The sequence below is a fragment of the Alternaria ventricosa genome (genome assembly GCF_023758065.1).
Source record: "Alternaria ventricosa strain BMP 2768 chromosome Unknown scaffold_6, whole genome shotgun sequence".
Lineage (NCBI taxonomy): Eukaryota > Fungi > Ascomycota > Dothideomycetes > Pleosporales > Pleosporaceae > Alternaria > Alternaria ventricosa.
The window spans coordinates 1,465,169-1,479,507 of record NW_026055686.1 but is presented as its reverse complement, the minus strand read 5'-3'; the positions used below and the strand labels follow the sequence as shown (position 1 = coordinate 1,479,507).

The following is a 14,339-nucleotide window of genomic DNA, read 5'->3' as shown; positions in this document are numbered from 1 at the left end:
GGAGAGGGGCGAGGAAATGCCCTCTGAACCACACTTTTCGGTAGTCTGTTCCTCGTACTCTGTATCTCCCAACAGGGTACTACTCCTTTCACTGACAAGTCAATATTGCCTATGAAGCGTTTGAGCGAGTGGTGCGCTTGTTGATCTCAGCCTGGGCCTTCTCAGATCCAGTAGCGACGGCCTCGGCGGCCTTGTCCTTGGCGTCAACAGCGGACTTCTTGGCCTTGTTTGCCTGGGCCTTGACCTGCTCCTTGGAAGGAGCGGCGCCGGAGCCGAGGAGAACGGAGGCAAGGATAGCAAAGATGGTGACAGCGATAACACCAATACCACCAGCGACCTCAGGGACGAACTTGGCAGCCTCGACGGGGTCGCGCTTGGCGATCTCGAGGAAGAGAGCGACCTTCTCCTTGACGTAAAGAACTGGGTCATCCTTGAAAACAAGGTCGGAGGGCGACTTGGGTGTGTCCTTGGGCTTGGGCTTGTTGGCCTCCTCGTCAGCCTTCTCAGCAGGGTGCTTGAGATCGAAGGTCTCGGCCTTGAGCTTCTCAGCGTCGTCGATGGAGTGGCCAATGTAGATGTTGTCAAAGAGAATGTCCTTCTGCATGGTCCAGATTTCGAAACCAATCTACGTCATGTTAGCAAAGAGTCTGTGAAATCAAGATGCAATCAACTTACAGCACCGATGGGCTCAAAGTTGGCAGGGGTCTTGTCCTCGAAGTAGTCAGGGTTGGCAATCTTCTTTGGGGCCCAGACGCCCTTGTAAGCCGGGTTGTCGATGAAGGGAGCGGTCCACTTGCCCTTGTAGGCGGGGTTCTTCTTCATAGGAGGCTCCCACTTGCCGCAGCCAGAGACCTCGTCACACTTGGGGTTGGGAACGGTGGGAGGAACCCAGTCACCATCCTCCTCGTCATCCCAGTCTTCGGGCTTCTCAGCCTCGGGGTCGGGGATGGTAGTGGGCTCATCCTCAAGCCAGTCTTCAGGCTTGGTAGCCTCCTCGTCGACAATCTCGAACGGCGCATCCTCATCCCAGTCCTCGGGCTTGGTAGCCTCGGGGTCAGCGATGCGGGCCTCGTCAACCCAGTCTTCGGGCTTTGTGTCGTTGGGGTCGTCAATCTCCTCAGGAGGGTTGACGGAGGGGGTGAAGTCCTCCAGGAGGGTTCCGTTGCGAACGGACTCGCCGTCGATCTTCATCTCGAAGCTCTGGTCGGGCTTGACGATGAGGGTGTAGAGGCTGGTAGTCTTGACGATACGAGCCATGGGAGGGTTCTTGAGGTGCTTCTCCTCGTACTCGCCGGTCTTTGGGTTCTTGTGGCGGAAGATGAAGTGAACCTAGAAATGTCAGCGTAGTTGGTTATATTGAGAGAAGTGCCGTACCTTGTTGGTAGCACCGCACTTGTCGGGTCCGAACATGATGATGTAGGGAGAAGCGTTGGAGAACTCCTCAGCGTGGAGGGCTGCGTTATCCTGGAGGAGCTTCATGTAGGCACCACCGCACTCGAGGCCATCTGTTCGTTGTTAGAATTACTTGATATCCCAAATTCGGCTGGAAAACCTACCCTGAAGCTTAACCTCGTACTGAACAACAAGGGTGTCATCCTTGTTGTCAATGGCCTTGGGGAACTTGGCGGAGATGGCATGGTGAGCCGCCTTGTCCTTGATGACCAGTCCCTTGTCACCCTCCATACCCTTCAGTACGGAAGGCTCCTCAACGGACCAAGTGCCAACGTATGCCCATTCCTCGTCATCGGCCTTGACGTCCTTCTTCGCGTGTGAGGGGTTCCATCGGGACTCCCAGTCGTCGGTGAACTGCTCGAGGAAAGGTGCCTTGAGTTTTGTGGGCTACAGGGTATTAGATAGAGTCTCGGCTATGTGTATGATTCAGAGACGTACAGTAAAGGTCGGCTTTGCGACCGTGGTCGAGGAAGAAGACGCTGACTCGGAGGAGCTGGCGTCGTCTGCGCGCACAACGGCGGCAGCGAGCGCAACGGTGGCGCCAATTGCAAAACGCATTGTGCTTGCCTTGGTTGAGGGTTGAAGTGGAGGAGAAGAGTTCACGGATTCAACGTTGGGGCAAGGTGACAGTTAAATGCCCAGTACACAGAAAGGCCACCTTAGTGAAATGTGGCAGGAAGCGGGCCCTTGGAGCTCCCCACTAGCGCCGCGACCCATGCACGGTTATGCTCCAGGGTTATGGATGCTTCTCGAATGGCTTTCACGCCAGCTGGCCAGATCTGATACACTTTCACTCAAGACTTCATTACAGGCAATTACTTTCAATTGTTGAAGAAGTGCCATTAACCCAGGCATCTGCCCAGATGCTCGCTCACGATCGCTCTTTCCAAGATTCTGTGTCCGCGGCGCTAGTGCAGACCTCGGGAAGAACAAACGTGTTCTCCACACGTCAACCCCGAATCCAAAGGTCCCAAGATAAGGAATACAGTTCAGGCTGCTTTTCGAATCTTAAGGAGATGCTTCAAACAGGCCACGTTGTGCACAACACACTCGCATCGATCACGCTCATGCGCTGTACGACCAACACAACACACTGCGTCACCCAGTACTGTCATGAACGTATGTGGTATCGATTGTAGGTGAGCTATATCCGTAGTCGCACCAATGCATGCTGCGCAGCCAACGGCGCTTCAGTGTAGGTATTCCCAAAACTCCGCCGCCTAGCCAGGTCGTAAGATGTGGTCTGCGTGTGTATGCTACCTGTTCCCAAGTCCATCCCGCAAGAATAGTACAAAGCCGCGAACGCCATGCGCTAAAGTCAAAGTTCTAATTACTCCATGCCGCATTCCATATGACATGACCTATGTCGCGTGCAGTATTTACGGTGTCAACAACTCTGCCGATGAGAGTGGGTGGCAAAGGCTCTTCTTCGTCGCCTTCAAATGGCATGAACATGCCGGATGGTGTTCTTCGTAGTGCGCCGCTTTCTAGTGAGGCTGACGACCCACTCCGGCGCAATGAGTACGGATCCGAAGCAGTGGGAGTGCCGGGCCTTTTTGAGCCGTAAGCGCTAGAGGGCTTGAGGTACTCTTCACTCTCTTCGTCGTCCTCTTCCAGCAGGAAGTTCCGTGATGGATTCGACGGCTTCAAGGTCTCGGAGGACGGCGACGGAGAGAGTCCACTGCGCGACTTCCACATGGGGAGTGAGTGATGTTGCTGCGTCTCGGGGACGTCGGGAGAGTCTGTCCGGTACTTGAGCGTCGTCGATGGAAGCTTAGCAATGGTCTTGTTGTCCGTGCTGATGCTGACGGACGAGGCAGTCCGTGAAAGAGGCTTCTTCCGGCGCGACCGCTTCATCATGACGACGCCCTCGTCCGACGAGGAATCCGCTTCCTGGTACTTGGCCCAGGGGTTGTGGTTGCAGTCATCCTCCTCATCGTCGGCGTCTTTGCACTCGACGGCGATACATTGCTCGACCTTGTCGTCGAAGCGGATGTGCCGCTTCTCCCCGTGATCGGGAGTGTGCAGTCCGGAGGTGGACTTTGAGGAGAAGTAGTCCGTGCCTTCCCAAAGCAGGCCTCGGGACAATGTGGAAGATGTGGGGAAGTCGGGGGTTACACGGCCGATGATTGGTCGGGGCCGTCGCAACTCCAGCGTCACACCGGTTGTTTGCTGGGCCTGCACCGACTCGGCCGCTTGTTGCAGCAGTGACGACGACGACAAGGACTTTTGCAGCATGGCCTCGGACATGCTGCGCTTCTTGAGAATTGGCTTCTTGACGCCATTGACGAACGAGTTCGTCTTGGACAGGCGGCTGGCTGGCTCCGAATTCTGCTGCGAGCAGAAGCGATTTGAGGCAGGCTGCATGGGCCCATATAGCCAGGTCACGTCAACGTCTTTAAGCCTGGTGATTCGTTAGCCATGCCCAAGAGTTAAAAATCTGCAAGATGGTGCACGGATGGGGGTGATCGACACCCCTGCCGTGGCTGCAGATCGAAATATTCGGGACTCACCAATTCAATGTCTCGGGCGAGATCGTCTTGAGCTTAAACTGGGCCTTGGCCCACGTTCGCCACGAGGCATTTTCGAGCCTGGAGCGCTCGCCGTAGACGCTGCGGTGCTCGACGATGTGCCGCCATGACGACCAGATGTCCTCCTCGCGCCACTCGTACGAGAGGTAGTCGACGTGATGCGAGGGCTCCTTGCGCACGGCCGTATCGTCTTCGGACATGGGCATGGGGTCTGGCGTGGTCATGGGAGTATCGGAGGAGAAGCCTTCGGTAGGCGACGGTGAAGGCAGCGAGCCCGGGCGCATGGCTGAGGATGCAGGCTTCAACGAGGCCATATCGATGGGAGTGACGCCGTGACTCTTGCCCTTTGCAACGCCCTTCCTGTACTGCCGCGCGGAACTGTAATTGGGGAACGCCAGGCCATCGTCTTCGCTGCTCGACTCGTCTGACTTGGGATCGAGCGAGACGCTGCTGGAGGGCGTCGAGTGCATGGACGAGGTGCGCGAGGAGCCGCTCAGCGACGGCGAGCGCAGGTCGGGTAGCGAGTACTGGTTCTTGCGGATGGGCGTGTAGGCGTCGTAGGCGAGCGACGAGGACGAGGGCGAGCGCTGGAAGGGCGGGTTGTCTCGCGGGAGCGACAGCATGGCCGTCATACCGGGCGGGTGCGGGTCAATGCCTCAATATCTATCACAGCGTGGGCCCAGCGGCGGCGAGGGAAAATCTCAGCTGGTTCGGCGTAGACATGCGGTCGTGACTTGGTATGTATGGGCGTGCGGGGGCAGAGGGACAGTGGAGCGTGGTCAGGAATCGGGCTGACGACGCAACGGCGGATGTGAAGGCAATGTTGAGCAGTGGGAGGTGCGGAGATTGTCGAGACAGAACCACGAAGCGGAGTAGCGGCACTGGCCTAGCCACGAACTCTGGAAACCTGAAGAGGCGCCCCTGCACCCTCACTGCTCTGGGGTCCCGTCCAGCCTTTCACGTCACCCCTCGCCTTCAAGCCACAAAGGACCGACCGCTCTACCGCTGCGCATCCGTTTGCCCTCCAAGCACGCTTCGCTGCACCTACGGGGTAGCTGCAGCAGGCCTTTCGGTGATCAGCCTGCAGATGCCCAACAGAAGCATGTATAGTCTAGACCGTCGCTAGCACCCTCGCGTGGAGGCGCTTTTCACATCCTGTCGCGACACAGTGCCGGGGGTGGCCTCATTTCCGAGATGCGCCGGCCGTTGCTGCACCTCGAGAGCGCCGAAAGTGAGCTGCGGAGAACCTTGAGAACCTTAAGAGCCAGCTGCTCATGCGCGCTCACGGTCGTTTCCACCGGCTCGAACGACGTTGACGGCGAACGCCAAAAACATGCAATGCGATGCACCCCCCACTCAGATGCAGGTTAACTTAGCCTTCACTTAGCCTCTCAACACGATGCCTTTGCTCCATCACTTCACCGATGCTCAGCATACAGCAGTATGACGAAAACCATCCATGGTTCTCGTCCAAACACCTGCTCCTCCACATGCGCTTCCTCTCTCGGCGCCTGGGGATTTTGTGGAGAATGACGCTGTCCCAATCGATCGAACTTCAACATTTCAATCTTGCCTTGATATCTTCTTGGTCGACCTCCAGACCGCTCAGAAGCACGACAAGCCAAAAGCACTTAGATCTTGGTCAAGACACACATCTCGCGTGGATCAAGGGTCTCCGCCAATGCTAAAGCGCGATTTAAACGTACTCGCCTTGCCGGATGCCATAGTTTTAACACAATAAAGGGCTGCAGACGACTTTAGTACGTTTCGTATCAGGACCAAACTCCTTCGCAAGCTCCGTGCTGCGTGCAACCATGAAATTGCCCTCTGCTAGCCCTCGCCTTGCTAATCATAGCGCACCCTAGAGCGCGCGAAGAAGCGAAGAACAAACTACCCACGGCATGCCACGGGTATTACAGTGGGGATGAGTTGGGGTTCAAAAGTAATCATCGGGTTAGGGCCTTGGTGTGAACATCAGAACACAACATGCTCAAGTACAGTCGTACTCCTGTCATCCTTTCTCTCCGCGGCATTTGCAATCATGTCTTTGTCCCCGGCTGTTCAGTGGCACTGCGTCAATGTCGCTGCTCCAGCCGCATGGCAGTCCACCACACATCGATAATGGAAATACCATTTGTAGCAACCCGAAGATAAGCCATGCGTTCCCCAACGGCGTGGCAGACTTGGTCAGTCTGTGCAACGTCGCACAACAGAAGCCTCGTCATGGACGGTTCATGAGTTTGCAGGGCCAAGCAGCGCCTCTCCGACGACCACGAACGTCAAAGGGGCTTCTTCAGTCGCACATCGTCTCGCACAGCAATCTCGCGAGCATTTATGCCTGCAGCAGCCCCTGGGATTTATTTCCGGTAAAATGCAGAGCGGGAATGATCCAGCTCGTGCGATCGATCTCAGCGCAGTATGTAGCGCCATGACGCATCTCGCGTCGGTGTTTGAGAGCCCCGAGAGGCGCGAAAGCGACCCAGTTTGTGTCATCGCCTGTCGCAAACGTTTTGCACTCAGTTTTGCACTCAGCCTTTTGTGCGCCTTTATAACATGTCACCGTCGCGTCACACGTAACCTTTGCAATAGTCATTCCTTAGCATTTATAATATGAGCGCAACACACGATGCGCCAGCCCCAGCTGGGAACTCACACCTCGACTCGAACGCGCCGAACGGACACCACGATATTACGACTTCTTCGACCGACGTCAGTCTCACCGAGAGAGACGGAACAACACAAAATGGAGAGAAGACTGTTGGAGAGGATACTAGTGGAGCGAATGGCGCCGCTGTTGCACCGGGCGCACCTGGTGCGCAAGATGAATTCCCTCAGAGGACAAAGCTACAGATCTTTTTGATCATGCTCTCTCTGGCTGTGGCAGTCCTACTCGTTGCTCTAGATATTACCATCGTCACGACCGCTCTACCCACGATTTCGGCAGAATTCAACAGCGCTTCGGGATATACCTGGATAGGTTCAGCGTACCTCATCGCACAGTCAGCGGCTACACCAATCTGGGGCAAGATCTCTGATATCTTTGGCCGTAAACCCATTCTGTTGCTCACGAACGCCATCTTCTTCGTCGGCTCTCTTCTCGCAGGCGTGGCTGTCAACATGGACATGTTGATCGCTGCAAGGGTGATACAGGGTATTGGCGGTGGAGGTCTCATCACACTGGTCAACATTACCATATCCGACCTCTTCTCTGTGCGGGACCGAGGTGCATACTTTGGTATCATCGGTGGTGTATGGGCCTTGGCGAGTTCCCTAGGACCTGTCGTTGGAGGGCTCTTCACTCAAAAGGTCTCGTGGAGATGGTGTTTCTACATCAATCTACCTTTCGACGGTGTTGCGTTCCTCATCCTCCTGTTCTTCCTCGATGTCAAGACACCAAAGACTCCGCTCCGTGAAGGCCTCAAAGCTGTTGATTGGCTGGGTTCGCTCGCCATGGTCGGTGGAGTCATTATGCTGCTCCTCGGCCTGGAATTCGGAGGCATCTCACATCCTTGGGATTCTGCCACAGTGCTGTGTCTCATCATCTTCGGAGCCGTAGTCATTGGCATCTTCTTCGCGATTGAGTGGCGGGTAGCACCTTACCCTCTCATGCCCCTCGATCTCTTCTCGAAGCAATCGAACTTGGCTGCCCTGGCTACATGCTTCTTCCACTCCTTCGTCTTCATCAGTGGAAACTACTTCCTCCCACTTTACTTCCAGGCTGTGCTTGGCGCGACACCTATTCTTTCGGGAGTCTATCTACTGCCTACCGCAGTATCACTGTCATTCCTTTCAGCTTTCACTGGTATCTTCATCAAGAAAACTGGACAGTATCTACCTATGATCTGGTTCGGTATGATTATGATGACATTGGGCTTTGGACTTTTTATCGACTTTGACGTCAACAGTTCTTGGGCCAAGATCATCGTCTATCAGATCATTGCTGGAATTGGTGTTGGTCCAAACTTTCAATCACCGCTCATTGCACTTCAGAGTCTCGTACCGGTAAGTTCCATCAAAAGTTTGTTTTTTGGCGTCTGCACGCGTGATCATTACACATGACACTAGAGGCGGGGTTGCGGTAGAGCAACCATAGTTGCCATTCGTTAGTCTACCGATGCTGACATGCTCCCAGAAACGCGATATCGCTACTGCGACTGCAACATTCGGCTTTACTCGGAACCTTGGTAGCGCCATCTCGGTCGTTGTAGGTGGAGTCATCTTCAACAACGAGATGAAGTCAAAGCAGTCTCAACTGGCTACTTCGCTCGGTCCCGAAACTGCGTCGAGGTTCGGTGGTGGTTCCGCCGGCGCCAACGTCGGGCTTATTCAGTCCCTCCCCAATGAGCAAAAGTTCGTCGCGCGGAAGGCATTCGCAGACTCACTGAGCACCATGTGGATACTCTATGTTGCATTTTCTGTTGTGGGTCTCGTTGTCAGCCTTTTGATCACGCGTAACAAGCTCGACAAACAGCACGAGGAGACCAAGACTGGAATCGAAGTAGAAAAGGCAAAGAGGCTCGAGAGGGAAGCCGAGCGCGCAGAGAGGCGGAAGAAGAGGGCTAGCAAGGGGTCATTGCCGCTCGACCCTGAGGCACAGACAAGTAATTCTGATGTCGCAAAAGAGAAGGAGACGGCGGTATGATGACTTTTCAACGATTCCATGTAGCATCCAGCATAGCGTCGGTGTTCGTGTCAAAATCCTTCAAAGTAGTCCTTTCAAGATACCACTGTATGTAAAATTGTAATATAACAGCCGTGTAGGGTGTAGGCCCACAGAATTGTCAGTGCGATTCAGTCATAGTGTACTCTTACTCACACTACCGTTTGCTCACAGGGTCTCACCCTTCGCTGAGTCTTTGTCAATACGAAATTAGACATATCCGCGGTGAAGTAGACAAAGCACTACTGGTACACGTTTCATAACAGCGTGTTCAGCGAGCAATCACCACTCACTACGCCAACATCTTAAACAAAGCCCCATGTTCCCAGACAGAGTCTGTTGTCAACGTCAACGCAATGTGCTACTATCGACTTTACATCTTTGTTGGCTGCGGCCACTCAACTTTTTCAGAGACGCCGGTTAGGCACTGTAAGAATGCGCAGACGAAGAGTAGGAAGAAGTCGAACTCGCCATCAACACAGCATGAGGATCTAGCTACCGGAGGCGAGAGTTCTTCGGGAAGCAGTCGCAAGGGCAGAGACTCACAAATGACGTTGGTGCCAGACGATGACTCGATCGAAAGATCAGACAGAGCAACCACGTACGGAGATACTTCGCAGACTTTACACTCTGCTGTACAAGCAGACCATAACAAGACATGTCATACAGATCTTCTGTCAACTACCGTCGTTCTCCTGACTCCAAACGCAGAGGGTAGAACTGCCTTTTCGCACTCGACCTCACCTACTATCATTTCAAGAGCCAGAAATTCACCGCCGGATCTTCCAGTTCTAGAGGACAACGATACCCAGCCGACTTGCGAAGAAGGTCGTGTACATCCCCTGCACACTGTCCGGCTCGAGCGCATGTGCCCACTTTGTGAACAAGAGAAAGAGGAAAGACTTAGACTGCTATACTCTTCCATGAGAGAGATCAGATTCGATCCTTCGAGATGGCATGTGAAGTATCAAGGAGATGCGAAGTTGCAAAGTGATGGGAATCAGCAGACGGGTGCGGGTTGGGGTGTTGCAATGGGAGGGTGGTGGGATCGGGGCAAGAAAGAGGACAAAGACGGAGTGACATGAACATGGATTAATTGTATCTAAAAGAGAGAAAGAAAAACGCCATACCGAAAACTGAGAGTGGCCCTGCGCGGTCTTGGAAGGCGCTGGTGGTGATGCAGCATCACGTGCACCGCCGCCAATCGCAGCTCGGCCCTTTCAAAGCTCACCAACAATCACGACCACGACACCTCGCAACGCCGCCAATTGCCCCGTCGCACGTCTCCAAACCACTCGACGGAGTCCTCGGAAACCATATACACGACCGCCACCGCCGAACGCACTCCCCGCCGCCGCAATGCCGACCCCAGAGTCCGAACTCTTCCTTGCCAAAAAGCCCAAGGTTGCGCCAACCTTTGACGGTGTCGACTACGAGGACAACACTGCGCTCAAGGGCGCGCAAGATGCTATTATCAGGGAGCAGTGGGTCAGGAGCATGATGGCGAGGTTGGTGAGGGACGAGATGGGCAAGTGCTACCGGAGGGAGGGGGTGAACCACTTGGAGAAGTGTGGACATTTGCGAGGTAGGTCTTTTCCTGTTTCGCGGGCAAGAAGGACGCGCGCAGAACGAAAAGAGGTAGAATTTGGGGCTCGTAGCAGCGGTGCAAGGCCGGCTGACGATGTACGCCATGTCAGAGCGAAGGCTAACACAGGCTGAACAGAGCGTTACTTCGAGCTTCTCAAGGACGCAAAGGTTAAGGGATACCTCTTTGCCCAACAAAACTACGTCGACGATGCGTTGAAGCGATAAGCAGCCCGCCAACAGCGGTGATCGCTTGCATGAAGGACGGACAACGGGCAGAACATACACGACACGCAGCGGGAGACACTACCAGACGAATACAATGGCTTATGGCGTTCGGCAAGCGTATGCTGAAGAAACATACCAACCTTCTCGTACTGGCGAAACTGTACATATACATGTCCGAGGAGAGACTGATGTAGCACGAATTATTGGAACCAGTTTACAATTGCAGTGGTACAGTTCGCATGTTTTCTTTTCCCACTGACGTGAAACCTCAAATTTCTAGGTCTTCTGTTCCAGGCGTGTGTTCCCGACTCTTTGTGGCTCCCCAGGCTCTTGATATGATGAGGCCAAGGCTAGCTCCCCAACCCCGCTACCACCGCGTACCTGCGTCAGCGACCGCTCCGACCAGCAACAGTCGACACCCAGCAAGATGCCCTTCCCCTTCGTCCTACCAACTACCTCCAGTATATCCTTCACCGACTACTTCAATAGCAGCACCCATCCGTCCCTACCGAACTGCGCGACCACTGCGCGAGGCGTCCTTCGAGACGTGCTCAAGCGACACAAGCGCATACCACCTGCCTCACAGGCCTCGAACCTCTCCACCGTAACATCCGCCCTCAACGATTACATACCATACCTGTTCGCTCTCGATGCAGGACTGAGTGGTGCAAGCTGTGCCGGCGAAGAGATCGACCTGGTCTTGGTCAAGGAGCTAGAAGTAGAATGGCGCTCGACGCTGGGGTCTTCGATACCAGGTCGCGAGCCAGCAAGAGTGAAGCTCAAGAGCCTTGAGAGCGAGCTTTGCTATACTCTATCAACACTGGCATACGTATACAGCCTCCAGGCTCGAGCACAGCTACATACCCTCTACAATGCGACCGTACCCACGCCCGAACAACGCGCAACCGCAATCGGTGCGGCTATGAAGCATTTTCTCGAAGCAAACTCCATACACACATACTTGGTGAACCGGGCAGGGCAGTACAACTCGCAGCCCGCGGCTATAGACATATCCGCGGCTGTGCTCGGAGCGTTGGCGGAGCTCACTATGGCTGAAGCTACACTCATCACCGTCCTCAAAGACGATCCATACCCAGCGGTCGTGATAGAAGACCGGAACAAGCAGAACAAAGACTGGATGTTCAGGGGCGTCGATATACCCAAGGTCCGCGCGCATCTCTTCGCTCGACTGTGCCTTGCTTCTTCAGAACACGCTGCGAAAGCCCAGGCTATGTTGGGGCGGTCTTCCAAGATCAACGACGATTTGCTGAAATACGTGGATGATCTGAGGAGGACCGCCAAAGGCAAGGCTTGTCGGTTCCTCGCCTGCGATGCTGAAGGGGGCGGTAAAACAGGCGACGGCATTGCGTGGCTTCGAGGCGCAAAGAAAGAGCTGGGTTTTGCATCGCTGGGTGCGGAAGAAGAGAAGAAGTCATCTGGTTTCTCCAAACTGAAGAAGGAGTGGCAGGAGAAGAGGGAAGACCGTAAGATCGAGAAAGGTGTAGATTGGGGCACTGATGCTGGCAAGTTCGAAGAAGGACGGATTGTCGACATGTTGTTGAAGAAATGGGAGAAGCAGAACGACACTGTATGTATACCCGCCTTCGCTGGTTCATTGGGCATGATTAACTGACTATACCAGGTTGGCATTCAAATAGTACCTCCCTCAGAGCCATTGCTAGCAAGCATGCCTTCAGGACGCGAGTATCACACCACCAAGATGTTCATTGTCCCAGCGCTCGACGAGGATGCTTTGATCCGCATGCGGGCACCACCAGATCCAAGCGAAGCTTTCGAAGGGAACGAAGACGACAGCGCAGACGAGGACGACCGCAACCCTCCTGCTGGCGCATTTCCAGGCACAAAAGCAGACTATGCACCAAGCTCAAGCTACTATTGAATTGGAAGGGTATATAATACAATTGGAATAAGACGATCTCTGAACGGACAATAGAGCTAGCTGACCAAATACGCCATCATACCCCATACCCAAGATCCCTCCAAAACTCCGCGACCTCACCCGAAACATCTCTTTGCACCCTCCCCTCCTCCCAAACATCCCCCGCTCCCTCCAACATACCACTCCACGCCATCAGCAAAGTGCCCCTGTTCCCCCTCCCCGCAAAATGAACAAGGTAATCCCCCCTCCTAACATCCCGTTCCTTCAACCCCTCCACATCCTCCCTCTCCAGAAACTTCTGCGTGCCTTCCTCTTCATACCCGTTGAACCAATGTTGCGGCACGTATCTCGCTTGGTCTCTGAATTGCTCTGTTTTCAGAACCTCTTCCATGGCAGATTGCTCGGTGAAGGGAAGGTCGATCTCGGGTTTGTAGTGGCGGAATGCGAGGATAGCGGTGAAGAGTTCGATGGCCCAGGCGTTGACGCGGAGGAGGAAGATGCCGTTGTTGAGACCGTTCCAGTCGCGCGTTACGAGGAGGTTTGTTGTATTCGCTGGTGCTGACGTTGTTTCGTTGTCGTCACGGCGCCACCAGGACCCGAAGCGCGCTTTCTCTGGTGGCAGGAAACTCGATATCGGACGGCATTGATCGAGAATGATGGTGTCCCGATCAACCCATTGTATCCATTCCAACCGCTCCTTCTCTGGCTTCAACATCTCCCGCATGAGTAGGTTGAGGATGAAAGCGGGTTTGTTCCACAGATCAGCCACAATCGGATCGCACATCACCCTGACCTCCGTACCATGCACCAGCGCATGTTGGAGATGCGTCTTGAACGCTTTCTGGTAGTGTTCCTGGGGCTTGCCGAAATGCGCTGTCACAGTCGCGATGCGCGCCCGCCCCGTTGCAAAAGGTGAGTACTTCCGACATGTAGCGCGTTTCGCAGTCGCTGCCTCGATGAGCTCGGCCGAGACTTCTGGTAAGCATTTGGAGTCGCCGTGGGCAGCGAATTGGGGGATTGGTCGCGGTTGTGGACGGGCATACGGAACGGAGAGGTTCTCCAAGTTGGGGTGGTTCCAGAGGAGGATGGGGAAGCCGATGAGGAAAAGACAGAGCCAGATGAAGAACTTGCCGGTCAAGAATCGTGGAGGTGCGTACATGGCTTTGGAACGGGTGGAAGGGGATGGCGAAGGGGTGGAGATGGGCGCGTAGCTTGGATGTCCGAACATCTTGTTGCTACTGGGTGCCAGCTATGTATGTGTGAATAAGAAGACTAAGAAGGGGGTAGAAAAGGGACTTGGGAGAGGTCCTTCCAAGACATGGTCGAGATGACAAGCTACACGAGGTGACGAATGCTACGGCGGTATTCTCTTGGGATGCCAACGTCGCCGGATTATGCGGCTGTGTATTCGTAGTCAATGGGTGTCAGGTTGATGGCCAGCCTGGGTTGGCGGCGTTGGCGTGTCCGGTTCCAAGAGCTTCGCTGTGCTTGTCTTGAGCACAGAGGTTCTGGCACTGATCTTTCTAGCTAAAACATACTACTAGCGGATTTTGGTGACAAGTTGGTGCATGACAGAGGCTTACGTATCGAACGCGCTGTGGTCGGACTTTGCGGTCAGATATGGTATTTGCGGAGTGTGGTTACACATCCCGCTCACGGACTTGCTGGGACTTCTCACATACGCGAATTCTAAACGGAGATTGTCGAAGGGATGATGTAAATAGAGAGATGTATTTTGCTGCAATTCCACGGTACGGTTTGAAGCTGACGAGTTCATCGCATTACATGTTTCTGCTGCTCGGGGAGATACCTTGGCCTCTCGTCAGTCTTGGCTTAGTTGGCGTCAGCGTCATTACGATGAAGTATATTGTAGATCTGAAACAGATTGAGGCTTCTAAAAAGAGCCTCATCTTTATTTGGAGGCTGAAGGGATTCCGAGGAAGTGGTGCGCCTTGGTTGTCTTGGTCGACATACGCATGCTATC

At 54.4% G+C, this 14,339-nt stretch overlaps 6 protein-coding genes across 6 annotated transcripts; 3 read left to right on the top strand and 3 right to left on the bottom strand.

The window, feature by feature from the left end:
- Nucleotides 1-109: 109 nt before the first annotated feature.
- Nucleotides 110-2,010, bottom strand: J4E93_004582 (uncharacterized protein; the record flags this gene model as incomplete). The annotated part of the gene is made up of 5 exons (XM_049342509.1): nucleotides 110-625; nucleotides 676-1,329; nucleotides 1,375-1,505; nucleotides 1,557-1,839; nucleotides 1,891-2,010. 5 exons carry the CDS (start codon nucleotides 2,008-2,010, stop codon nucleotides 110-112), a joined length of 1,704 nt encoding a protein of 567 aa, XP_049200661.1.
- Nucleotides 2,011-2,778: 768 nt separating this feature from the next.
- On the bottom strand, nucleotides 2,779-4,615 carry J4E93_004581 (uncharacterized protein; the record flags this gene model as incomplete). Its single annotated transcript, XM_049342508.1, has 2 exons — nucleotides 2,779-3,856; nucleotides 3,966-4,615. 2 exons carry the CDS (start codon nucleotides 4,613-4,615, stop codon nucleotides 2,779-2,781), a joined length of 1,728 nt encoding a protein of 575 aa, XP_049200660.1.
- Nucleotides 4,616-6,593: 1,978 nt separating this feature from the next.
- J4E93_004580 (uncharacterized protein) lies at nucleotides 6,594-8,625 on the top strand (the record flags this gene model as incomplete). The annotated part of the gene is made up of 2 exons (XM_049342507.1): nucleotides 6,594-7,985; nucleotides 8,116-8,625. 2 exons carry the CDS (start codon nucleotides 6,594-6,596, stop codon nucleotides 8,623-8,625), a joined length of 1,902 nt encoding a protein of 633 aa, XP_049200659.1.
- A 1,377-nt stretch (nucleotides 8,626-10,002) lies between these two features.
- J4E93_004579 (uncharacterized protein) lies at nucleotides 10,003-10,455 on the top strand (the record flags this gene model as incomplete). Its single annotated transcript, XM_049342506.1, has 2 exons — nucleotides 10,003-10,228; nucleotides 10,367-10,455. The coding sequence occupies 2 exons, from the start codon at nucleotides 10,003-10,005 to the stop codon at nucleotides 10,453-10,455; spliced, it is 315 nt and encodes a 104-aa protein (XP_049200658.1).
- Nucleotides 10,456-10,882: 427 nt separating this feature from the next.
- On the top strand, nucleotides 10,883-12,355 carry J4E93_004578 (uncharacterized protein; the record flags this gene model as incomplete). The annotated part of the gene is made up of 2 exons (XM_049342505.1): nucleotides 10,883-12,043; nucleotides 12,098-12,355. The coding sequence occupies 2 exons, from the start codon at nucleotides 10,883-10,885 to the stop codon at nucleotides 12,353-12,355; spliced, it is 1,419 nt and encodes a 472-aa protein (XP_049200657.1).
- A 76-nt stretch (nucleotides 12,356-12,431) lies between these two features.
- J4E93_004577 (uncharacterized protein) lies at nucleotides 12,432-13,514 on the bottom strand (the record flags this gene model as incomplete). Its single annotated transcript, XM_049342504.1, has 1 exon — nucleotides 12,432-13,514. The coding sequence occupies one exon, from the start codon at nucleotides 13,512-13,514 to the stop codon at nucleotides 12,432-12,434; it is 1,083 nt and encodes a 360-aa protein (XP_049200656.1).
- Nucleotides 13,515-14,339: the final 825 nt, after the last annotated feature.